The sequence below is a fragment of the Centroberyx affinis genome, unplaced genomic scaffold, assembly GCF_046629955.1.
Source record: "Centroberyx affinis isolate AG114_WGS23_722 - 3 ecotype Tasmania unplaced genomic scaffold, CSIRO-AGI_Caff_v1 ptg002385l_1, whole genome shotgun sequence".
Taxonomy (NCBI): Eukaryota; Metazoa; Chordata; class Actinopteri; order Beryciformes; family Berycidae; genus Centroberyx; species Centroberyx affinis.
In genome coordinates this window covers 299,168-324,032 of record NW_027280640.1, presented here as the reverse complement: position 1 = coordinate 324,032, position 24,865 = coordinate 299,168, and the positions used below count along the sequence as shown (strand labels likewise).

Sequence of the window (24,865 nt, the reverse complement as noted above, 5' to 3'; positions counted from 1 at the left end):
GCAATTATATGTCCACAGAAACTTACTGTTTTTTTTTCTTTTTTTTGTTTTTGTTAATTTGGTAATGCTTCACTGTCAGCCGTGTGACGTTGATGTGTAAGCCAATTATATTTTAAATACCTCGAATGCAACCGTCTTTTCGTTTTCTATTCCACCCAACTACAAAATCCTCACAGTGTATGTTGTTAAATTGTTTATGTTTACATCCATTGAAGCACTTTCTGTTACATGTCAGTGTATACAGCTGCTGCTTTGTCTAAATCACGAGCCAAAAACTGAGCCAAAACAACAAGGTCAAAGACTACAACAAAATATATATGGTCCATATACTGTATATACTTGATAAAGCAAAAGGGAGAATGGTTGAGTTGTCTATTATAATGCTAGTGTCTTGCTTCCCAGGCAAAAATTAAGACATTTTTGTTTTGTTGTTTGCGGACAGTAGCCAATCCTTCTCCTCTCCATTTTGGTGTTTACTATGTACTTGGCTTGGTTACTGACTTGTTTTTCAGTGCGATCATCCCTATAGAAAATCTCTAAGTCAAAACATATAGAAAATATATCCATAGGATTGTGGTACTGTAAACATATGGCGGCATTCACAAATCCGCACTGGATTTCACTGAGGTGGTTTTCAGCGCAGATCAATCCACACATACAGCATCAGCTCTGCCAGTTAAACAGTGAATCTGTGTAGTGTTCATGCTGTGCCACTAAGAGGCAGTATAGGAAAGCTTTCGGTGGAGGCTGTTGTATTGGGTGAACAGCGTGCGGGGAGCAAGGAAAATAATCCCATGGACATTTAACCTGCTGTTACGTTGTTGATATTTTCCCTGGCTTGTTGGGCTCATGATGACGTGTAGAATGCTATAAATAAGACTTTCAGCTGTATTGTCAGCCACCGTGCCTCACCCCTGCTTGGCATTACAGATGGGCCTCAACCCTTAGAGAAATGGGTGGCGTCCCAAAGCACACACACACACACACACACACAGTCACATACACATACAAACACACACACGCACCTGTTACAACATGAATGTGGTGTGGGTCATAGGGGCAGGATGAGGGGATGAGGGGATGAGGGGGAGGGAGACGGAGAGGAGACCGAACAATAGTGCAGGTGTGCAGCTGGGGAAAAGGGGGATAGGGAAAGAGAGAGGAAGGGGGGTAGATAACAGCCTCCTCTAGTATGATTTATTCGCTTTGTGAGGAAGGAGGCTAGAGACAAATAGGTAGAGACAAATATAGACACAGACCTAGCAAGGGAGAGAGGACAGACAGGTGCAAGAGAGAAGCAGAAGGGTACGAAGGGACAGAAACAGAGAGACATTTTATCCTTAACACTGCTTCCTCTGTCTCTCTATAGTTGCATTTTCCTCAGCAGTCTTGATTAGCCCATGTGCTTCAGTCTTAGTCCATAAACAGGCTGTATGCTGACTGGAGCAGGTGTAGTTGTCAAATGGGGAATGCCAAGTTCAACTAAACATCACTGAAGTGGACCCTGTATTAGTAGTAGTAGTAGTACTAGTCATAATAAAAGTAATAATAATCATTATCCTCATCATTATCATAGGCAAGGCAAGGCAAGTTTATTTATAGGCCTATAGCACATTTTGTACACAAAGGCAATTCAAAGTGCTTTACACAAGGTATATACGGCATTAGATAAGACATACAGGATCAGATAAATAAAAAAAACAAGTAAAAAGAGATAAAGTGTATAAGAGGAGATAATAAATAAAGAATGGAAATGCATAAAAAGAGAATAAAGATCAAGTTGCATAGGCAGTGCAGAACAAAAAAGTTTTGAGCCTAGTTTCAAAAGTGGTCAAAGTTGGGGAGCTTCATAGGATGAAGAAGAGGAGGAATCAGAATCATATTTTATATTTTATATAGCAGTGTCCAAAATGCAGTTTTTACAGTACAACATGCTTTACAAAGGAGTAAATAAAAACAAAACCTCTAAAATCAACAGATAAGAAAATGCAACACAATTTAAGCAAAGCAAGAAGCATCAAAGTAAAACATAAAAAGGAAAGTCAAGGACAATTAATAAAATATCATTACGTAAATGCAAGTCTATAAAAGTGAGTTTTAAAAAGTGAAAGACCGATTTACTAATTCAACCTAAACTCCTCAGGCAGGACAAGTTCATCCAGCTCACATGGGGTTAAAAGGTCTGTGATCTAGCCCTAATGTTTCATAAATTACTCCACACTCCAACTGATAAAAAAAAAATAACCCCAGGAGCAACAAGATGTTAAAGGACTCACAGCAGTTGTGTTTGGGAAAGCTAAATCACTGAAGCAACCATCTCTCTCCTTCCTTGATGTTCAAAGCTACTAGCGGACCCTCCGTGCATTTGATATTCAAAACGGGTGCGGTTTATGCACACGTGGAGGTGTGTTTGTATGTGTGCAGATATTTTTGTGCGTCTGTGTCATTCCCAGCCACGGTGGGAGGCTGAAAGCTCCTCTAGCAGACTGCCAGCTCCACCAGCTCTACTCCAAGGTCAGCAAACTGCCAGAGCTCCAGATTACAGCAGATTACCAGGCAGGGCGCACATACTCTCTCTCTGTCTATCTCTCTCTATCTCTCTCTCTCTCTCTCTCTCTCTCTCTCTGTTTATGTGTGTCATACTGTTTATTCACCAAGAGCGAGGGGATGTCGACTCCTCATAATCAGTGGAGAAAGACAAAGACTATGTTTCCTCGATTTGGACTCTGAACTGTATTGAGATTAATTTCCTTTCTCTTTCTTTTTGGAATTATTATTGGTACTGGCGTCTGTCTCACTGATCTAAATGTTCATCGATTATCTGACTGGGATAGATTGGGCCACAAACTCACACACCCACACCCACTCACACTTAGATCATCATTCCTCGGTGGCAGCAATAGAGAGGATTGAGCACGTGATACATATTCCCAGCATGTGGTGGATTAATACATTAATACTTTGTGGCTGAATCCCCCCCTCTCCCATATTACTGCATCATAAAGAGATTACGGTCAGGGACAGGCCATGCCCAGGCCTGCCCAGGCCTGCCATGCCCAGGACCCTACCATCTGAGAGCAGCTGATGGGGGTGAATCACAGTGACGGCTCAGACTGGACAGAGAAGTGTTTGAGTGTGAAGGTGCCTCTGTTCCTCGTGAGCGCAATGTGATTTTTTTTTAGCTCTCAGTGAAGCCAACGTAAACTGTCCACCCATCAATGGACAACGAAGATCTATTGCTTTTCAATGGTGTGTTGGGCCAGCTGAAGGGAGCAGAGAGTGGAGACAGCAGGTGGGTGGGAGGGATGGGGGGGGCAGAGGGGGAGGGTCTGTGTCTGCAGATGTTGCTAGTCTGGATGTTGGACTGTACAGGAATGTTTTCAGAAGGGTTCTGGGTCTGCGTGAGTGAATGAGGTAGCGTTATTGACATGTTTACAGTCCAGTAATAAGGAGCCTGCCTGCAAGAGAAAAGGGAAAAGCAGAGAGAAAGAAAAAGAGAGGAAAAAGGAGGGAGACAGTGGACAGCTGCTGGCCATGGCTTTGGCTTGTCTGGGTCTAGGCTGTGTCCCTGTGCGATCTAAAGGTACTGTCTGTCACATCACTCTGTTTCTTTAAACTTGTTTCAGTGTTTCACCGTTTTGACCTGTTTAGTATGTGGTATTTATCACCACTGTTTATTTTCATTAAGAGAGGTATATGACTATGTGGTAATATTGTACTGTAGCAATGTTATAAGCTGATTGACATCTATCTGGATATAATCATATGTATCCAGCATGATTATGTATGCAAAATATTGCAATTGTACAGGCTATTCACAAAAGTCTGGCAACACCTGAGCATAGTGAATTTTCAGTGCGATACAAATGCATCTTTGGCAAATTAATGTAACAAAACTCTTTGCTGTAAAGTCACAACATGTTGTAGACATGAAGTCAGGAAACTGACTGCTGAAAAATGTGTGATGAGAAGCCTTCCATCCAATCTCCTTTGTAATAATCAGTTATTCTTACATTCTTTATGAATTTTCTTTTACCCTCATGATCACTATGGTGATGATGATGATGATGATGATAATGACGATGACGATGACGATGACGATGACGATGGTGATGGTGATGGTGATGGTGATGGTGGTGGTGGTGATGAGGATGATGATGACCATGACGATGATGATGATGATGATGGATGGGCCAATGTACTATGGATATGACAACAGCATACAGAAAAAATAAATAACGTGAAAGTTATTCTGAATGACGTTGACAATGGATTCGATCTATAGAACCGTCAGAATTTGTGTTTTGGTAGTAGCTGTATTGTTCGGCCAGTAAGAAGCTGATGTCAAACAAGTATATTCCTGCAAATTGTATATTCTTGCAAGTATATTCCTGCAAAAAATGTCATTCCTGCAAACTAGTAAATACATTTTGAACATTGCTTCGGAAAAGTACTACTGATATCACTATGGAAAATTTATATTACTACTATCCAATGAGGTGGTGAGTGGTGTGTCTGCAGTGCTGGTCCACAGTATGCAGTGTTTCCTCTGCAGAACTGGCCAGCTAGTGTTTCTTATATAACAGCTGTCTACTATGACAAGATCTCCAGCCAGCGCTATAGGGAGTGTGCTGCCTGACCCAGATACTAACCCTAATACATTCTCTACTAATGACTTGAATACACTCACATCTGGACCAGAGAGAAAGAGGCACAATTGTATAGCTATAGCAGAAAGGGAATGTACAAGCAAGGCAGTGACAGGTGGAGAGTCAGTGTACTAATTGCAAATGTCAGCTCCTTCCATGGATGATGATTCTGCCCGGTAGTGATTTTAATGTCAACACAGATGACCGGTTATTGGCACAGCAGTGTGTCTTCTGTAAAAACTGGCTTGAATCATTGTGCTGCAGTCTGCTTCTTATCCTCAGCTAGACTTTGGTTGACTTTGGTTTTTTGTGTCTCTGCTAAATTCTGATCTTGTCTGTTACATTATATTATTTTCTGTGGTGCACTGACTGAACTTGCTGTTTTCTACAGTGTCATTCTCCATTTCCTTCTACCTCCTCTCCCTTCCTGTCCTCTCCTCTCTCCTCTCCTCTTGTACCCTCTCCTCTTCTCTTCACTCCTCTCCGCTCCGCTCCTCTCCTCTCCTCTCCTCTCCTCTCCTCTCCTCTCCTCTCCTCTCCTCTCCTCTCCTCTCCTCTCCTCTTCTCTTGTATCCTCTTCTCTCTTCTTCTTTCTTCTCTCCTCTCCTCTCCTCTCCTCTCCTCTCCTCTCCTCTTGTATCCTCTCCTCTTCTCTCTTGTTCTCTCTCCTCTCCTCTCCTCGCCTCGCCTCTCCTCGCCTCTCCTGTCCTGTCCTGTCCTGTCCTGTCCTGTCCTGTCCTGTCCTGTCCTGTCCTCTCCTCTCCTCTCCTCTCCTTTCCTTTCCTCTCCTCTCCTCTCTTCTCCTCCTCTCTCCTCCTCTCCTCTGCTCTTCTGCTGTATCCTCTCCTCTTCTCTCTTCTTTTCTCTCCTCTCCTCTCTCCTCTCCTCTCCTCTCCCCTCTACTCCTCTCCTTTCCTCTCCTCTCCTCTCCTCCTCTCTCCTCCTCTCCTCTGCTCTTCTCTTGTATCCTCTCCTCTTCTCTCTTCTTCTCTCTCCTCTCTTCTCCTCTTGTATCCTCTCTTCTTCTCTCTTCTTGTCTTTTCTTCTCTCTCCTCGCCTGTCCTGTCCTGTCCTGTCCTGTCCTGTCCTGTCCTGTCCTGTCCTGTCCTGTCCTCTCCTCTCCTCTCCTCTCCTCTCCTTTCCTCTCCTCTCCTCTCCTCTCCTCTCCTCTCCTCTCCTCTCCTCTCCTCTCCTCTCCTCTCCTCTCTTCTCCTCCTCTCCTCTGCTCTTCTGCTGTATCCTCTCCTCTTCTCTCTTCTTTTCTCTCCTCTCCTCTCTCCTCTCCTCTCCTCTCCCCTCCACTCCTCTCCTTTCCTCTCCTCTCCTCTCCTCCTCTCCTCTGCTCTTCTCTTGTATCCTCTCCTCTTCTCTCTTCTTCTCTCTCCTCTCCTCTCCTCTCCTCTTGTATCATCTCCTCTCCTCTTCTTTGTTCTTCTCTCTCCTCTCCTCTCCTCTCCTCTCCTCTCCTCTCCTCTCCTCTCCTCTCCTCCCTTCTCCTCTCCTCTCCTCTTGTATCCTCTCCTCTTCTCCCTTCTCCTCTCCTCTCCTCTCCTCTTGTATCCTCTCCTCTCCTCTCCTCTCCTCTCCTCATGTATCCTCTCCGCTTCTCCCTTCTCCTCTCCTCTTGTATCCTCTCCTCTTCTCTCTTCTCCTCCTCTCCTCCACCCCTCCTCTCCTCTCTCTGTTCTATCGGTACTGTTGGCATGCAAGTCCTGATGATGACACTGCAAGTTGCTGACACCGCACCTGCAGATTCGAGGATGAGGGAAAGGGAGATGGGGGAAAATAGAAAGAAGGAGAGGAATGATGAGTGAGAGGCAGAGAGAGAGAGAGAGAGAGAGATGGAGATAGACTGAGAGCAAGAGAGAGAGACTGAATTTGATGAGTGTGTGTATGTGCGTGTTCAGCCTTACATCAGTCAACTGCAGCCTCTGCCAGGCAGGACTTGGTTTCCAGATGATATGGGTTTTAGCATGTCTTTGCTAGTCCTGCAGGTCATTAATGGGTAACTCCCAGCTTAAGCTTCATTACAGTCGAATGCAGAGGAGAAAGACAAGGAGCAGGATAGCAAGAGCAAGGCAGAAGCGGGACAATGCAGGTAGGGAAGCTGGGGTCTGTTTAAAAAGGTGAAACTCTAAAAGAATGTTGAATGCAAGAATCTTGATTCTCATAAATGCCTCTTATCACTGGCTTTTTGCTTCTTCCCGCTACGACTTGAAGGACTGTTCTGTGATTTTTTGCCTGCTTGTGTCCCTCCGTGTACCATCGCCGTGTTTTGTGGTCAAAGGAAAATCCAGTCGAAATCATTTTTTGGAATTTGGGAATTTGTAAACCGTTCCGTTCCTGATGGATTCTTACAGGATATTTTGAATAACTTTTAATCCAGCACGTCCTTGTTCATGTTTTTGGAACCTTTTTAGCGCTCGGCAGTGAGATGCAGCCTGAGGGGAGGTCAGCCAGGTAGTGGAGTGAGCGGTCAAGAGGGAAACATGGATACACCCTGTGTAGAGCAGTCCAGTGTGAAATACAAATTCTGTTGCTTGTTTGTTTTTGTCTGTTGCTACAGGGTAAAGGTGTTGCCCTTAAAACTGATGATTTCATGTGAGAATGCAGCCTGGCTATGGATATAATACCAAGCCACATCTGACAGGGCTTACTTATTGTAGGTGTAATGTATATAGCACTGCATTATTTGCTGATTTGTTTTCTTGGCTATGCAGGTATTCTGTAATATCCGTTTGATTGGTAGCTGCATGCTAAGTAATACAAGCTAAACCTCTTCCATTTTCCGGTTCTGAATAGGTTCAAGAGAAGGACACATTTTGATCAATGTTGGTGTCTTTAGTAAGGTTTCTGTCATTCAATGCAGGAAAAGCATTTTATTTTATTTTCTGTTCTGTGCCGATTTGATCCAAACATGCCACACATACTGTAATGCGTGTCGGGCTGTGTGTTTCTCCTCTGGAGCAATGCTAATTTGTGACTATGTATCAATACAGTATTTGGGCTAGTTTGTTTATGTGTCATTACAGTATTTATTTGTGATCTGAATTGAGACATCTCCTGTAGTGTTGCAAAGCCGTGCTTGTGTTCCCTCAGAGAGAGACAGGCTTGTAAAGGTCATACATGCGTGTGTGTGTGTGTGTGTGTGTGTGTGGGTGGGTGGGTGGGTGGGTGTGATTTGGCCTGATCTGTTATTTCGTTTTTGTTTTTGTTTTTGTTTTTGTTTTTTTGTTTGTTTTTTGATGACGCACAGCAGAAAACAGAGAGGGGAAAATGTTGCTGAGTAATTCAGCCTTCATGAGAACACTGCAATGTGATGATGATGTTGACGATGATGAGACACCTACAGAGCAGAGCGAGAATAAGGGATATGAGAGAGGAAAGAAGGAAAGGGGAATGAGAGAGAAAGATGAAGGAAAAGAGAAGGGAGGCAGGGAGTAAAGCTATAGTAACAAATCCACTCATTTGACTGTCTCACAGCAACTAGGTCAGCACCCTCTACAGACTGTTTTCAAAGAAACACCTTTCTTCCAACCTGGTTCCAATATGCTACAGCTCTATCCTTCTTTCTACCTCCATTAATGGTAATTACCAATTACAACCAGGAATAATAAAAGCAGCAGGTTTTGCAAATGTGCCAATTTAACTAAGCTTACACAGACGATCTCGATGTAGCTAACACAAGGAACTACCAGAAGACTTCCAGTTGTAGCCAAAGTAAGTCACACTTATTGGCTGTCCATAAAGCAGCAAAAGCAATATGATGAGCAAAGTTATTGACACTATTATCTCCAAATATCTGTCATTATTGTGTCTATATTGCCGACCATACAATCTCTGCACCTTCCAAATGTGATCTGAGTTTTTACTGCTGCAGAGTGGCTAGGCTGTGCATGATCATAATCTTTTCTATGACGTGTTTTATAGTCATTAGATATATTGGTGAATGTCAAGGACAAGAGGTGTGAATATCCGGAACAAGAACAATCTAGAAAGGGAGATCCAGTATCTACATTTATTTACTGCACATTAGTTTACCTCACAGTGTTTCAGGCAGAAAGCTCTGTAATTGTTTACTTAGTGTGAATATGCTTTATGTGCTTCTTCAACCCAATAGCTAAAATGGACCAAGTGCTGCTGATTTAATTACAGACAAATGCTAGTGTTGTTGAGCAATGAAAGGTTGCCTGGCTACGGTGTGGCTCTCAAGGACACAACTGCATTCTGAATTCTAAATTAATGGATGGAAACAGATAGATGGATTCATAATGAAAGCTAAAGGGGCTTTGAGAGCAGATAAGAGAGATGGATACTTGCAGTCCCTCTCTCTTTCCGTCTCTGTCAATCAACCTCTTATCCCTGTGATCCCTGGACATTGAAAGCTAGAGATTTTAGGTGCTCTGTGATTCAGGGTAGCAGGGCTTTTGTGTTTTTATTGTTTTGGTAATAATAAATAACAGCAGCAGCAAAGATGGAGGGTTGAAGGAAACCTACAGTAGATGGCTGGTTTTTGCACAGCTGCAGTGGAGAAAGTGGGTTTAGCTGCCACCTGCTGGTGTGGCATGGCCTGGTCTAATTTTTTTACTCCAAAATAACATAAATACTGAGGGACATAATGTGTTCTTCACACTAATCTTTAAAAAAAAAAAAAAAAAAAAAAAAAAAAAAAAATGTAAGGATCACTTTATTATATTTTCCTCATTTTCTATCTTTGGTGTATTTTGATGTGTTGTTGGCTTTAGTCTCATGGATACATTAGTTGGTGGTAAAAGGCAAAACCTGGCCTGGATCTCAGCTTATAGCAATTTCTCTGTGGTGTTGGTGGAATAGACACTACTTGTGGAAAGGTGAGCCTCATCTGTTGGCATGCCATACAAGTGTTTTATTTCAAGGACCATGGATTAAAGCAGCTATAATATCTATGATGTTTCCTTACCTTGGTGACCTGTGGTATTTTATGATTTTTATTTTATATTATGGCCCAAGGCCAATAGATAACCTGTTCCCTTGAATGAATAATATCACACAAAAAACATGAATCTCCTTGTGAGCGGACCAGCTTTGAATTTTTTCCCAGTGTTGAGTTTATCCTGTGAAATCTTCAAATTGTTCTGTCTCTCCCCTCTCTCCTTAGCGGTGTCTAATCTGGATGTAGAGAGTAAGCTGTCAGTTCACTATCAGGCTCCATGGCACCAGCAGCACAACGTGTTTCATCCTTGTACCCGACCACCATGTGTAGAGGAGCTGCACAGACATGCTCAGCTCAGTCTCAGGGCCCTGCACCGAGGTGAGGGAAGCTGATGTCTACATATAAACACTACCAGTCAAACGTTTGGACACACCACATTTGTCTTTATTTTTACTATTCTCCACATTTTAGAATAATAGTAAATACATCAAAACTGTGAAATAACACAAATCGAATTATGCAGTGACCAATAACAACAACAATAAAATTGAACAAATCAAAACTATCTTATATTTTAGATTCTTTAAAGTAACCACCCTTTGTCTTGATGGAAAGGCAATGCTTTGGAAATAAATTCATACATAGCCGTCAACTTCACTATTTATATTTGTCTCAGAAACTAATTTCAAGCATTTAAGCATAAGCCTTTAGATCAAAATGGCTTTAAGATAATGAAAAACATAATCAATCAGGTGTGTCCAAACTTTTGACTGGTAGTGTACATTCAATCATGTGCATATGTGTGTGAGTGTTCATGTGTGTACTTATTTGTGTGTGTGTGTGTGTGTGTGTGTGTGTGTGTGTGTGTGTGTGTGTGTTTCACAGACGAACAGCAGCGGCAGCGGTCCACCAGTCGGGAGCGGAACAGAGTAACCATCTCGATCTCAGTGGCGCCCCCCATGCCCACCTTCCCCTCACCGCACACCATCCGGCGGCAACAGAGGAGTCGCCTGGCACGAGCGGTAAGGACAACATGCTTCACACTGATCAAAGTTTGTTATATCTTACACTCAACCAATCAATGGGCAATTCATCCATTTCTCAGGAAATGGTTGAAATGGCATCTAATGTCATCACTTTGGTTAAAAACCAAAATGTCTCCAATTGCCATATATCCACATAGACTATAATCTGATATATCCAAGACCAATGCAATTTGCTCATATAGAAGTATATGCTATCAGAAATAATCACTGATGATGAGGTAATTTCTTATTGCATGGCACATAGACCAGAGCTTCTTAATTTGTGATGCTCCTACCTGCAGGGACTACTTACTCTTAAACAAAGCTAGTGTCAACCTTTGTAGAGAATAGTCTGTTGCTGACAACCATCCCAGGGGTTCAGCAATATGCTAACATCCAGCACCAATCCAAGGACCTGGCTTTGGGAAACACTGGCATCTACTGGCATTGCAAAATTGCAAAAACTGATTTAAACAAAGTTCTGTTTAAACAAGGGTCATTACTGATCATCTTAAATATGTTTTTCCTGTCAGGTAAATAGTCACAGTGGTTACAGTAACTATTGGAACAAATGTCTATATAATTACACTAATGGTTCCATATTTCACCTTCACCTTTATAATGGTTCTGTATTGCATACCTTTTCAGTAGCTAATTACACATCAGGCTTTCTACTCCAGAGTAAAGATGCTGTAATGTAGTGATACCAGCAGGCTGGCTGGTGGCCGTCCGACATTTTACCAACATGACTGTGGTGAAATTAGCTGCTTTTTTGTCATGTGAAGGTTGGCACAGAGAGGAAGTAAAAGTTACACATACACACTCATGAGAATAATTCACTTGTTTTTCTATTTCTATTTATGATTTGTGGTTATTGACACTGATCTCCTTCCATACTTATTTGACATGTGGTACAATAAATTGACCCAGTATTTCATTTTGATGTTGCCATGCAGCAAGAGAGAGCAGAGAGAGAGCGAGAGTTAGACTATCAGCCCAGGAAGGTAATACACCATGGTTTGTCTGTGTGCTCATTGTCTGTTAATGGTTAACATCTTGACACCTACTGGCAGATTTGTTATATATCCCCTTGTTTGTGCACAGTCGGTGCATGCCTCCTGTTTTGTGTGTCTGGGATTTATTGTAACACCTCCCTACAAGACCCCATTCTAATTTAAATCCCATTCTAAAAATCATTTTTGACTGTATCGTCATTTTACAGTCGTTGTATTTGTGCGCATACACATCTTTTTTTTTCAACCCCATTCCACACCAACTTCACCTTTCTCTCTTTCTTTCTGAACCTCCTGAAGGAGAGGACCATGAGAGAGACAGAAATCCAGACCATACAGAGAAAAGTAAGAACGTTTATAAATCAGTGGATGTTCATTTTCAAAAGTCTTTATTTATACAAAAGACTTCATATACTCTGTGTGTGTGTCTGTGTGTGTGTGTGTGTGTGTGTGTGTGTGTGTGTGTGTGTGTGTGTGTGTGTGCATGCATGCGTATGTGTGTGTGTGTGTGTGTGTGTGTGTGTGTGTGTGTGTGTGTGTGTGTGCTGCCACAGGAAAGACCAGGAAGAGAAGCAGACATTCAGACCATCCAAAGAAAGGTAATGGAGAAGCAGTGTTATAAAGATTCCCCACATCCCTAAAATACATACACTTTTATACAAATGTATATGCTTGGATGGGAAACTATCACACTGTTAAATTCATATTTTTCTCAAGGCAGTTATCGAAAGTCTGGGTAAAGAACAGTGAAATATTAAAAAAAAAAAAAAAACATAAGTGAAGGAATGCAAATGTTTTAGGACCTAAGATGATGAACAAGCATCTAACATGTGATTTCAAGTGGAATTTTTTTAGGACTATTACTGGAGAAAGGAAGCTTGGGAATTATTGTATTTCAATACACATTACCTGTACCTCATTCATCCTTAATTTTCTTTTCTTTTTTTTCATTTAATTTTTCATTCACAATACTTTCAACTTTTGGATCATTCATTGATCACAATGCCATTGCTTTGTTTTCTTGTTTGTTTGTTTTTGTACTTTGTGTTCATAGTTTGAGTGCTTTGACTCACTTCCCCCTATTGAAGGTTGTATCTTCATTCCATGGAGTAGAAAGGTATCCATAAACATTTGTGTTCGTTTAACTTTCTGTTAAACCCTCTGTTTGTGCTCTTGTCGCTTAGTTGTTCAATTCTTTTCTCTTGCTAGTTTCAATCTTCAGTATTTTTGATGGTGTTTTTACCGGTTACACATACATAAATACACATATTTCTGCATATACATAAATACATATTTCTACTGATATTACAAAGATGCTGATATAGTGTCTATGATATGCTACATTAGCAATTAATTGCAATGCAAATAACTGCTGATATGTAATAATTGCAAATATTTCCTTGTTATGATACAGAGTTTTTAAACTGTCCAACTAATTGGCTTATTGTATTAAAATAGATAGATGGACTGGGTGAGGTGGTTCTCTGGAAATGAGCACACACATACAACACAAATAGAAACTCCCAGTCATAGGACTGCTGAATGTGACAGAATTTTCTTATTGTCTTTTTTTGGCACTTGTTGAAATTAGGGTCATGGCTGTAAACATGCTAGATTTCCCCAGAATCTGAATCACTCCACAATGCCACACTATGGATATTAACACTGCTTCTGTCTGTCTGTCTCTCTGTCCGTCTGTCCCTTCCAGGCTACCTCCACAGGGGAAGGTGAAGGAGGTGAGCTGTCGGGAGGCCACAGAGCCAAAGCCCCCGTCTCCAACGCCCCCTCCACCCAGGACAAGCAGACAAACTGGTCCAAGGAGTCCCTCCCGGGATCAGATCAGAGGGCAACGGCCGACTCTCACATCTCCTCCTGCATCATCCCAATCAACGTCACAGGTACTGGGGAGTAAATGATGTAGTGCCCATTTGCAAGGGTGGAAGTAACTAATTACATTTACTTACATTACTGTAATTCAGCTTTGTTGTGTACTTTTACTTTTTTGAATATCAGTAATTCCTGGTCAGTAATTTTAATTTTACTTTTACTTTTTACAGTATGTGTTCTTCACTACAGTAGTGTTCTTCACTACATTTTAAATCACACCCACTACAGAGTACAAATTTTGGGCTCTTTATAAGCATCAGAAAGTGGGCAATTGTAGAGTGGCCAAATGAGGAGCTGTCCACACTGAACGATCAGTCAGCAGAGAAGAGTAATCTGGCTTTACTTGTTTTCACACTTTAATTTTGTAATTTCCAATTTTTCCAATGAAAAGAATCTCTGCATGGAAACGATCACATCTAACAATGTTCTCTTTTCTAAAAGTAACTTTTCTCAGTAACTTTTACTATTACATTTTAAATTAGCTGCTTCTTAATTTTACCTAAATCGATTTTTACACCAGTAAATTTACTTCTATTTAAGTAAAATATCAGCAAAGTAACAGTACTTCTACTTGAGTAGGATATTGTAGTACTCTTTCCACCACTGCTCATTTGTTAACCTCTATTGTACATGTCTACTTTCAGACCAGGGGCACATCATGTTAATTTGAAATGTCTGTCTTTTTCTGCACTGTTGTTTTTGGAGGTGTTGGTTTTGACAGGGAAGCAAGCGCCCGTTGCTCTCTCGTCCATTCCCAGTCCGTTCTTCAGAGGAGAAGGAAGCTGAGGAGGAGGAAGACTATCACTGGAATACCCAAGCGAGTCCAACAAGACATGGGTATGTTGCACACCTGCTCCTGAAGTCTTATTTTGTGGTGCATAATCCCGTCTGGTGGCCATTTTTATTAATCTTTTTCTTCATAGCGTCTCTAGGAAAACTGTTTTATACGCATTTCAGACACTAAGTGCGGTTTGTATATATATAAGTAATTTCTGTGATAAAAGTATTTTTTTTGTTATCTTTCTGCTCAACATGCTGTATGTTTCCATGCAGACTCGGACGAGTCGCCAGTGGCGAGAGAGCGCACAGTGATCGTCCATGCCAACCCCCACCAACTGTCTGTGTCAGGAAGAGCTTTCACTCACTGGTCGCCTCCATCACACCCGAGACTCTGGCTGCCAGACAGATGATTTCCTTATAGCATGTAAGTGTCTCAGAATGGAAAACTATTTTGTTCTCTATTATAGAACTTTTCAGGCTTTCAGGATCTCAAATTCGTGTTATGGGCTAAGAAGAGGAGTTTCTTATAGTCATGCCTACAATACAGTAAATGGCAAAAGCTGTGATTTTGCAGTCATAGATTTGATGGCTTCCAAGATGCTCAGTTTGCACACCTGTCACCTGATTTTGTTAAGTGTGATTGGGATATTTGAGCCATCTTCTGGCTTCCAAAAATATCAAATCAGTATGCTTTCAGCCTAAGACAATCTCCGTCACAATGTAGAGTGAAATGGCATAATGGCTTTTGAGATTGAAACAGACTGGTCAAAATTCTTCTGAATTAAGAAATTAACTGTCCCACTGTCTGTTTTTCTGCCTCTTCACTGTCTGTCTTTCTCTCTCCAGGTACAGCTGCTCCCTCCAGACGGCGTATCAGAGCTCAACGTGGCCACCAGGGAATCCCTGCCTCTCTCTCCCATTCAACAGGCAACATTTCCTCCCTGGGTGACCAATCAGACTCCACATACACCAGTGTTGCAGCCAATGGTGGTCGCTTGCGATCTCGTAGCCTACCGCGAGAGGGCGGGCGCCTGATGGACAGTGACGATGATGATGATGATGATGACAATTATGATGATGATGATGAAGATGAGGAGTTGTCACCGTATGAAACGGAGGACTTTATTCCAGCTGGCCCCAGCCCAAGGATGATGATGATGATGATGAAGGATGAAGAGGAGAGCACAGATGACCAGGCAGCTCCTGAGCCCCTGCAACTTGGGAGCTTAAAGAGGTTGCAGCGATCCGGGGAGAGAGACCGAGGAGGTGGAGGAGGAGGAAGCCCAGAGCATGGCTGGATGGAGAGAGGTCGTTCTCGCTTGCCCCGCAAGGCTGACATGGGCAGCTGTGAGATTTCCTCCAGTTCAGATACTTTCAGCAGCCCCATTCACTCTGTGTCCACCACAGGAGTCCTGGGCAGCCATGTGGACCACAAGGAGGACCATCAGTCGTCCAGTGGGAACTGGAGTGGTTCCAGCTCCACCTGCCCCTCTCAGACCTCTGAAACCATCCCCCCTCCCTCCTCTCCACCGCTGACAGGCTCATCCCACTGTGACTCGGAGCTGTCACTCAACACTGTGCCCAATGCCATTGATGAGGGATTCACCCTGGATCCCTCCTACCACTCTGACCTCAGACCCCAAGGCCAGGGTCATAGGTCAAGCTCCTTCACGTCCTCGGCCACGGACCAGCTGGATGATGCAGGGGTTAGTACGGCCAGTGAGGGGGAGTGGGCTTACCCCCAAGACCAAGACCAGACTGATCCAGACCACGACCCCGAGCAGACCCGAAACCAGAGTCAGAGCCATGGGTTAGCCCAGGACTACAGCCCCAAACAAGGGCTAGAAGACCAAACCTGCTTCACTGACAACAAGACCAGCAACACTGACAAAGAGCCTGGCTCACATTACCCATCTGACACAGAGGGCTTCTACTCCTCTTCTGTGCATTTTGGGGAATGCAATCAGAATTACAGAGGATACATGTACAACTATGCAGACCCAGGGCCTGACTGTGGCCAATCCAACACTGTGGCAGCACCACTAGCCCATGGAGTTTACATCCAGCCTCAGGCTGAATTCAGAGCAGGCACTATGACCCTGGGGAGGCCCTGCCGTCCGCTGAGGAAACCAAAAGTCAAACCTCCGCCGCCCAAACGGAGCTCATCGCTGAAGGAGACCAGCAGTAGTGTAGATGTAGGAACAGACGCACAGGCAGATCAAGATCAACCAAAGACAGTTAGCGAACAAGAACTCACCTTGTCTTCCAGAGATATGAAGTTGGATCTGGAGCTAGAGCTTGGAGGCCCTCCAGAACCATTAGAGACATCTTGTCTAGTGGCAGAGCCTCTGGGAGCGTGGGGAATAGGGTTGGGGGAAACAGTGGATATAGTAGAGCCCATGTCCTTTAGCTCTACAGACACACACTCATTCAAAGATGAAGGTGCTGTGCAATCTGACTATGCAGACCTGTGGCTTCACAACAATGAATTGAGGTCCAACAATGGTGAGTACACATCCATGTCCAACTCAAGCACGGCCACGGGCACCACTGTCATGGAGTGTATCAAGTCACCAGACAGCTCCTCCTCCTCCTCAGACACCCAAACCCAGGCCCTCGCCCAGGCTTCGGAGACCAGGGCAACTAGCCCCCCTCTGCCCCCTGGAGAAGGAGACTTCAAGCTGGCCTCACCTGAGAAGCTGGCTGGCCTGGCCTCCCCCTCCAGTGGCTATTCCAGCCAATCAGAGACACCAACGTCAACCTTCCCTTCATCTTCAGCAGCATTCTTCCCAGGACCTCTGTCTCCCACGAGTGGCAAGAGAAAGCCCAAAGTGCCCGAGAGGAAGTCCTCTCTCTCTTCGCTGCAGCACTTCCCTAGAGATGGAGCTTCCATTTCCTCTTCCTATAAAAGAGACCCAGACTTCCCCCCTCCACCCTCTCAGCTCGATCTAAACGTTCTTCACGGTGCCCACGCCAGACACACACTATCCCACCGGACGCACCACATGCACACACTCCACCACAGCAAACATAGAGTTGCAACTGCTATAGCCACTGGAGCCAAGTCTTCGGCCCTGGAGGCGTCAAATACCAACCCTCTGAGTTCTATCCCTGTTCCCTTGATACCCAGCTCCAATCTTTTGGCCATCACACCATCTGCTCTGCGTTCAGTGCAACTACGTTCAGTCAGCCGGCGTACAGACAACTCTGCCGCTACAGACCAGGAAACGGCAAGTGGAGCCGAGACTGCTACCAGACCCAAATGTGCCCCTAGTGGTGCTACACTGGCTCCGCCTCCAATCAACACTAGGCCCCTCCCTCCACGCAGACCACCTCCCCAGAGACCCCCAGCTCAGGACCACACTTCCTCCCCTGAACACTCCCACCCGCCTCCACCCGGCCGCCACCCTGATGGGCCTCCACCCTATGAAAGCTTGCGACTCAGACAGGACCGCTATGGACCCGGAACCTTCTGGGCAATGACAGCCTTTAGAACCCGGGTGGAACCACCATCAATCCTCCCCGACGACAGCTCACCCTTGCATCGGCCTGTGCCCCGCGCTCCTCACCCATCACCTGTGGATCTGCACACACATATCCACTCACACACAGAGTTTAGGGGGCTCACGCACTCAGCTCACGCGCACCCTGAGTTCAGGGTGCTGGGGGAGCGCACGTTCTCTCTGGATGACGATGACGATGAAGATGAGGAGGAGGAAGAGGAAGAGCAGGTGAAAGAGCCACCAAGGGCTGCATGTTCCAGAGGAGGCCTGCGATCGGACCACCCTCCACCCCCGGCGTATGAGTTCGCAGGGGGATCCCACTCAGACTCAGGGCCCTGGGTTAGTCCAGTCAAAGTGCCTGGTACCACAGCGGAGACATCGCATCCTTACCTAATCAGCGATGCACGAGAAGGAGGACAAGAAGAGGAAGAAGAAGAGGAGGAAGTGACATCAGGTGCTACCAGAAGTGCCCATCAGCAGCAGCCACAGGAGAGCAGAGATGACTCCACCACTCCTGACACTGAAGACTACTTCAGTAAAGGTAAGCTTTTAAACTTGATTCACTTCACTTTATCCTGTTAGAGTTCATACAGTAATGAAGGCCTTTTCTGCATTACTTATCTTTTGTGCAGATAACAGAATAACAACACAACATGCTAAAGTTTTTATTTATTTTATGATTTCTGGATCAAAATCACATGAAAATTAGCTTACTACACACCTGCTACTATCACTGTGTAGTCGCGCAGTAACATTTAGTCATGAAATGAGTGACACGATAATCTATCTTTCACTTCAATACACCACACACACTTAGGAAAAGCATAGTTATTTCAAGGTTTGTATAGTAAATGATCAGACAACCAGATGACATGTGATAGGGATGTTGTGTGCTACAGATTCCACACCCAGTGACAATTCGCTCTCCCCTCTGATGGATGACACCAAAGTGGATGATGACATTATTTTCACGTCACCCAATAAGACACGCACAACAGAGGATCTGTTTGCCATGATACACAGGTACTGTAAATATAGACATTGACTGTCTATTGATTTTCTGTCTGTCTGTCTGTCTGTCTGTCTATCTATCTATCTATCTATCTATCTATCTATCTATCTATCCTCTAGCCTCTTTATATCTGTCTGGTTGAATCTCTGTCTAAATCTGAATTATACTATTTCTTATTTCAGATCCAAGAGAAAGGTCCTGGGCCGTAAAGATTCGGGAGACTTGAATGCGAAGTCTCGTCTGTGCCCGACAGCACCGGTGATCCCTTGCAGTGTCTCCACCAACATTATCCCACCAGCTCCTCCTCTGAACATCCCAGCAACCCTGGCCACTGCTGCGGGGTCACAACGTGCCCCTGTGCCCATCTACCGCAGCGCCAAGAAGTCCAGCACATCCAATGAGGAGTTCAAACTCCTGTTGCTGAAGAAAGGCAGCCGGTCTGATTCCAGCTACCGCATGTCGGCTACAGAGATTCTAAAGAGCCCCATCACCCCCAAGTCCCCCGGGGATCCCCTCCAGGAGGGGCCCATTAGGCAGGTTGAGGAGCCCCCCTCTCCACTCCAGGAGCCCCCCATTTCTGGCCTGGACCAAATCCAGATCCCAGGCCTCTTTCCCAGGGCCAATTCTGAGAGTTTCACCCCCAAAACTCTCCCCATGTCAGCTGCATCCCGACAGGGCCGTTCCCGGATCCCCCCTGTAGCCAACAGCAGTCGGTACAGTACACGTAGCCGCCTCTACACGGCCCCCATGCAAGCCATCTCTGAAGGCGAGACAGAGAACTCGGATGGGAGCCCCCATGATGACAGATCATCCTAAAACCCACCTGATCAGAGATGTCCTCTATGCTTAGCCCTGTCCTAAAATTGAAATGGCCCCTAGCTACTACTACTTTTGTAATCTTGGATAGGTATGAAACGAAGGCAGATATCTTATAGCTCATCAGAGGTTGAAACACGGCAAAATATGACTATTGCTTATATCCCCCCAGTGTTTGAATCAACTATTCTTTTAGGATGTTGAACAAGGTGTTGTGAAATACTGAATCAGAAAGCGATGATTCCGAGACCTTTGACGATATACCTATATACTGTATGATCAAAAGAATAGCTCTCTGTTAGTTAAGAGAGCAAGACTGAAGACCTATTTTGATTGAACTGTCTTTTTTATATATCTCCCAAATATTTGGTAAATTATGACATGGAAAGAAATTTTGTGGAGTCTGGACAACCTGCGTGTGCATGTAGGAGCAAATGGAACATCCACTGATATTTCTACTTCTTGTGTTCTGAATGGTGTGGGTGTGTGTGTGTGTGTGTCGTTGAGGAACTGCTTTGTTATGAAAAAGTTTAATATTCTCTCAACTTTTGGTGCCCAAAGCAGTGGTCAGACCAGAGTCCATACTCAATATTCCTGCAAACAAGCAAGGATTGTTTGGTTGTGGATATTGTCACCATGCAGGCCAATCTCCAACACACCACCAACTATTATATCTCCATCTGCAAACCTGCACTGGTTTAGAGAGTATATTACACAGAGCCATTCATATATTTCTTCACGTAAATTATATCCAAAAAGGTAACATGATGCATGTATTTTTGTAAAACAGCACCTCAGAACATGATGATAAAGTTTCACCATGTTGCATGATCCATTATGGAAACATCCCCTGGACCCTGGTTTCTGTCGACATTTTTGTGGTTCTTTTGGATTATAAGAATAATGAATCTTTCACTGTGAAAGATTTGAATGACATTTGTACCACATTGCCAGTGATCTAAATTGATTTGTCGTTGATCTGAGAGTCTAAAGAGCAGGAGCAAGGGCTTGTTTTTAGATGGGGCCCATTTGTCAAAGACACAGGCTAATTTTGGACAATCGCACAGTGGCCTTTCTCTACTAGAGGTGGTTGTAAGCAGGGCTATTAGCAGTCCCCATACATGTACATGGACCCAGGCCATGTTCCAACAGATTTCAATCACATAGCCTACTTTAAATCCAACCTTGAAACGAGATCCTAATCTAGTATGTTTAGGTTGGTCGAAGCTATTCCAACTGCTGGCCAATCGCGCTGTGCTGACTTCAAGGGAAAATAGGTGCATTTCAAGGCAGTTTTAAGCGTACTATTGGGTTTAGACAGTGTAAATGCTTTAGAAGGTCCTCAATTGGTTTGCCTGGAGGCTAATTTGGAAAGGTTTCCAAAAACCAACTTCTCTTTTGCACTTCATTGTGATTCTTCAAGAATATTCCTTGAAAAGAAAATATATCTTATAATGAAATTGCATATGTATATTTGTACTGAATATAAAGTCATATCTATATAATAAAGTGACAAGCAGAAATTTTATAGGGAATCAACCCAAAAGTGTAGCAAAGAAGAACAGGTCTCAATGATGATATTACATGTGAATCTCAACAAAAATCTACACTGTTCTCCTCTCCTTGTTGCCTCTCCTTCATTTGCACTGACCCAGTAGCATTAGACAGGTGAAAGCTCAACCCAGCGGCTGGTGTTCACCGCTTGCTTTACCCTCCTGACTTCATATCACAAAATCTGAAAGAGAAGAGACACGAGGAGGGAAGGACTGGATGCCAACAATATTTAAAATTTAGCAATGCATCCATTGCTGCGGCCATTTCTATCCAGAATACGGGGTTAAACTTTTCACATCCTTCCAATAAATGTCATGCGTGTAGAATATCCAGTGTTTTGATGATGCAAATTGTCACCGATGGAAAGTTTGAACTCTCACCTGCCTAGCAGAGCAACCACAACTCACATCTCACATCCAGAGACCGTACTTCAATAGAAACCATTCACTGTATTCTGTGAATACCTCAGCAAGCATATTACTGTTTAATTGTAAATGCTATGTATAGATAGATAGATAGATAGATAGATAGATAGATAGATAGAAAACAAAACCACAACTGTTTGATACTCAGCGAATCTGAATTGCAGAACTGACACTGTGTAAGATGGAGAGAGTAAAAAGCTGTGAACTGACTATTAGAATTTTACATTCATCATACCCATATTGCTGAAGCGCACTTGTTCCTGTTCATTGTTTTATTTGTTGTATTTTCTATCGCATGCAATAAGTAAACAAAAAAAAAAGAATAAGAAAAGAAAAGGACACCACCATATCATTATTTTTATCTGAGGGATGTCTCCGTACCACAAGAAAAGATATTGTATTTTCAGTTCAAATGTCAAGTTCAATAGTGTGTTCTATAGATGTACAAACTGTCTGGCTAATTCTGTTCTGTATAGTCGTGATCACAAACAGGGGTTTATCTTGTACTGTATATCTACTCACTGGACAATCATATGGAGCGTTTAAGAGACTGTAAAGAAAATGATATAGAATCTGTTGGGAACAAGAAACTGAACCCTTGGTGCTGGGTCCAAGTCTTGCTGGAGCTATGGAAGCTGGAGTGAGAGAAATATTTTCCAGGAGAAACTGCTGATTGACTCTAACGTACATATCTGGACAAATCTCTTTTTAATCTTAATAGAATTACTTGTATGGATAAAATGTACAAATATTAAAAAAAATAATAATAATTAAAAAAGAAACAATATGACAAGAATATCCGTTGAAGACCCAAAAGGTAGTTAGAGTTGGTGGGAAAGTCACTGTCTTTACTTTTGACTCACTGCAGAATTTTCTGATTCCCACAAAACATTTAATATTGCTGAATCTGTAGGATGGATATGAATAAATAATGCAATGTGACTCTGTGAATTGCCATTTCAAAGTTTTAAAAACAAAAGCACTCATAGTATTGAGGATTTGTTTAGTGTGATTTTTCCGTACTGTACCTGGCATTGTTGCTATGGGGATATTTTAAGACTGTTTCCTTTATTTCCAGACACAGTGGATAACTGGTTGATAGATTTGATCAAGAAAGACAAACTGTAGAGTTGCCATGTAGACTCTAGTCCAGCCCGTCCAGTCCGTTTATCCTCCTCAAACCTCAGTCCTCAGCAGCTCATTGGGAATACAACAAACCAAGGATCTATAACTTTTATAGATTCTTTATCCCAACATGTTTCCCAATGTCTGCACGCAACTTCACCCTATAATGAAGAAAAACCATAGGATTTACTTTTTTCCAAAGGTGTACAGTATGGAATAACACTAAACAGACTTTAAAATATATGAAAGAAGAACAGAAAAAAATCCAAAAGTTGAAGACACAGTGTAACTGTCTATTTAAAAGAAGCTCCATGTTTAAAAAATAAAAATAAAAATAGCTAGGACTTAACAGATTTGAATCACTTTTGTATTTTTGTATAAACCTGTAAATACGTTTTTAAAGAAAAAAAAATGTTGCAAATTCTTTCTTTTGTAAAAAAAAAAAAAAAACAACAAAAAAGAAAAAAATACAATGTTTTTTCAAAGTTTACATGATTAATTCCAAGCCTTTGTATATTTTTGAGCTGTGCAACACCTTCAGTCTTGTATTTATTTTTTGGGGGTACAACATTGTGAAGATTCCATTATTCTATATCTTATTCATTTTAACAGCTCATCAGGCTGCTTAGTAACTGTGCATAGAAAAAGCCAATAAATGTGATTGCGTTGAAATGGAATGCTTAGTGTCTGCCTGGTCATTTACTCTCAATTAAGACAAAGTGCACTGAGATATTTTTCCACTAGATGGAGATGTTTTGCTGTCAGTTATTCTCAGTTGCAAATACATGTTGTCTTGGACTCCTGGCACAGGTTTGGATTTTTCTCAACCTGTCCAACACCACCAAGATACAAGTCAATTTCAGTATTCTTTAAAAAACAGACCTGGTCCAACATCTTTTACCCACACTCACCATAAATTATAGATTTAGGTTTTTTTTGTTTTACACTAAATTCAACCTAAACAGGGCCAATCAAATTTTTAAAATAGATTTAGACCCACTAATCCAAAGGGATCTGATGGACTAATCTCTTATTCTTATTCTTATTCTTATTCTTATTCTTATTCTTATTCTTATTCTTATCTGGGGTATCATAGGGGAATATTTTCAATCTTTTCCATTTCTAGGACAAGCAAACAGTTCTCTTCGTTTCAGAGACTTACCATGTTTAGAAAGCATTTACTTTTAAACCATTACCAGTTTACATTTCAAATAATACTGGACAGTGGCCTGTGTCTGTGTGAGCTAACCAGCCACGCAGCAACATCTCAGGCTCTTCCCCTGATCCGTGGTCCTGAGTTTAAAGATTTTTATATATTCAAATACATTCTTGAACAAAAGCTCAGACAGAAAATTACAGGGTGAAAAAAATAGTGTCAATCAAATAAATTATTATGTAAGCCAGTGGCAGGCTGACAGCGGCACTCTGCTGTGATTGCGGCTTTCTTCTTAATGAGGAAACAATACGTTTCATTCATGATGCAGACAACTAAGAATCAGTAGGAGGAGTCGTTGGGAGACGATCTATCCCAAATCCTGCTGGTGAGGCATTTGAACTGGCTGATCTTCTGAACAATGACTCCTATTGGACTGTCACTCTCCTAAAGTAAGACATCCATGAGCCTTTGACAACCCCCACCCCCCACCCACCACACACACACACACACACACACACACACACACACACACAAACACCCACAAAGCTGTTTCTCTGTAAAAAAAATACTACACTAATAGACAAACCTCTCTACCAGCTTTTGTATGCTTTTCCCATATGAATGAATTGCTTTTAAATGTCCTTGTTGTTGCTGCTGCATTACTCTCTCTGCAAACTACTGCTTCTTCTTCTTCTTCTACTGCTTTTTATCTTGTCTCCCTGTTTTGTTTTTTATGTCCCTTTTCCCCCCAATTTCCCATCAAAAGGCATTTTGCCTCATGTAAATAAGAAGATTGTAAATAAGAATTTGTTCTTAATTGACTTGCCTGGTTAAATGAAGATAAAATAAAATAAAATAAAGTAAAATTAAAAAAAGGGTTGGAAGCTGGTCTGGTGGCCTGGTGCTGGGCTCTCAATCACTAAGATGATGTAAACAAATGTTTAATTGTGTGAATGCATATCAAACATATTTAACAAACATCTGTCTTGAACTTACAGTAAAAAGTCT

At 42.7% G+C, this 24,865-nt stretch overlaps 1 protein-coding gene across 1 annotated transcript in view; it reads left to right on the top strand.

The window, feature by feature from the left end:
• nhsb (Nance-Horan syndrome b (congenital cataracts and dental anomalies)) overlaps window positions 1–19,597 on the top strand; it is a 51,774-nt gene extending 32,177 nt beyond the window's left edge. The window contains 13 exon segments of the mRNA XM_071533625.1: window positions 9,787–9,939; window positions 10,447–10,583; window positions 11,543–11,590; window positions 11,900–11,944; window positions 12,154–12,198; window positions 12,654–12,716; window positions 13,308–13,497; window positions 14,192–14,323; window positions 14,540–14,603; window positions 14,605–14,690; window positions 15,113–18,310; window positions 18,669–18,792; window positions 18,964–19,597. Coding sequence (XP_071389726.1) covers window positions 9,787–9,939; window positions 10,447–10,583; window positions 11,543–11,590; window positions 11,900–11,944; window positions 12,154–12,198; window positions 12,654–12,716; window positions 13,308–13,497; window positions 14,192–14,323; window positions 14,540–14,603; window positions 14,605–14,690; window positions 15,113–18,310; window positions 18,669–18,792; window positions 18,964–19,597 — 4,919 coding nt within the window.
• Window positions 19,598–24,865: the final 5,268 nt, after the last annotated feature.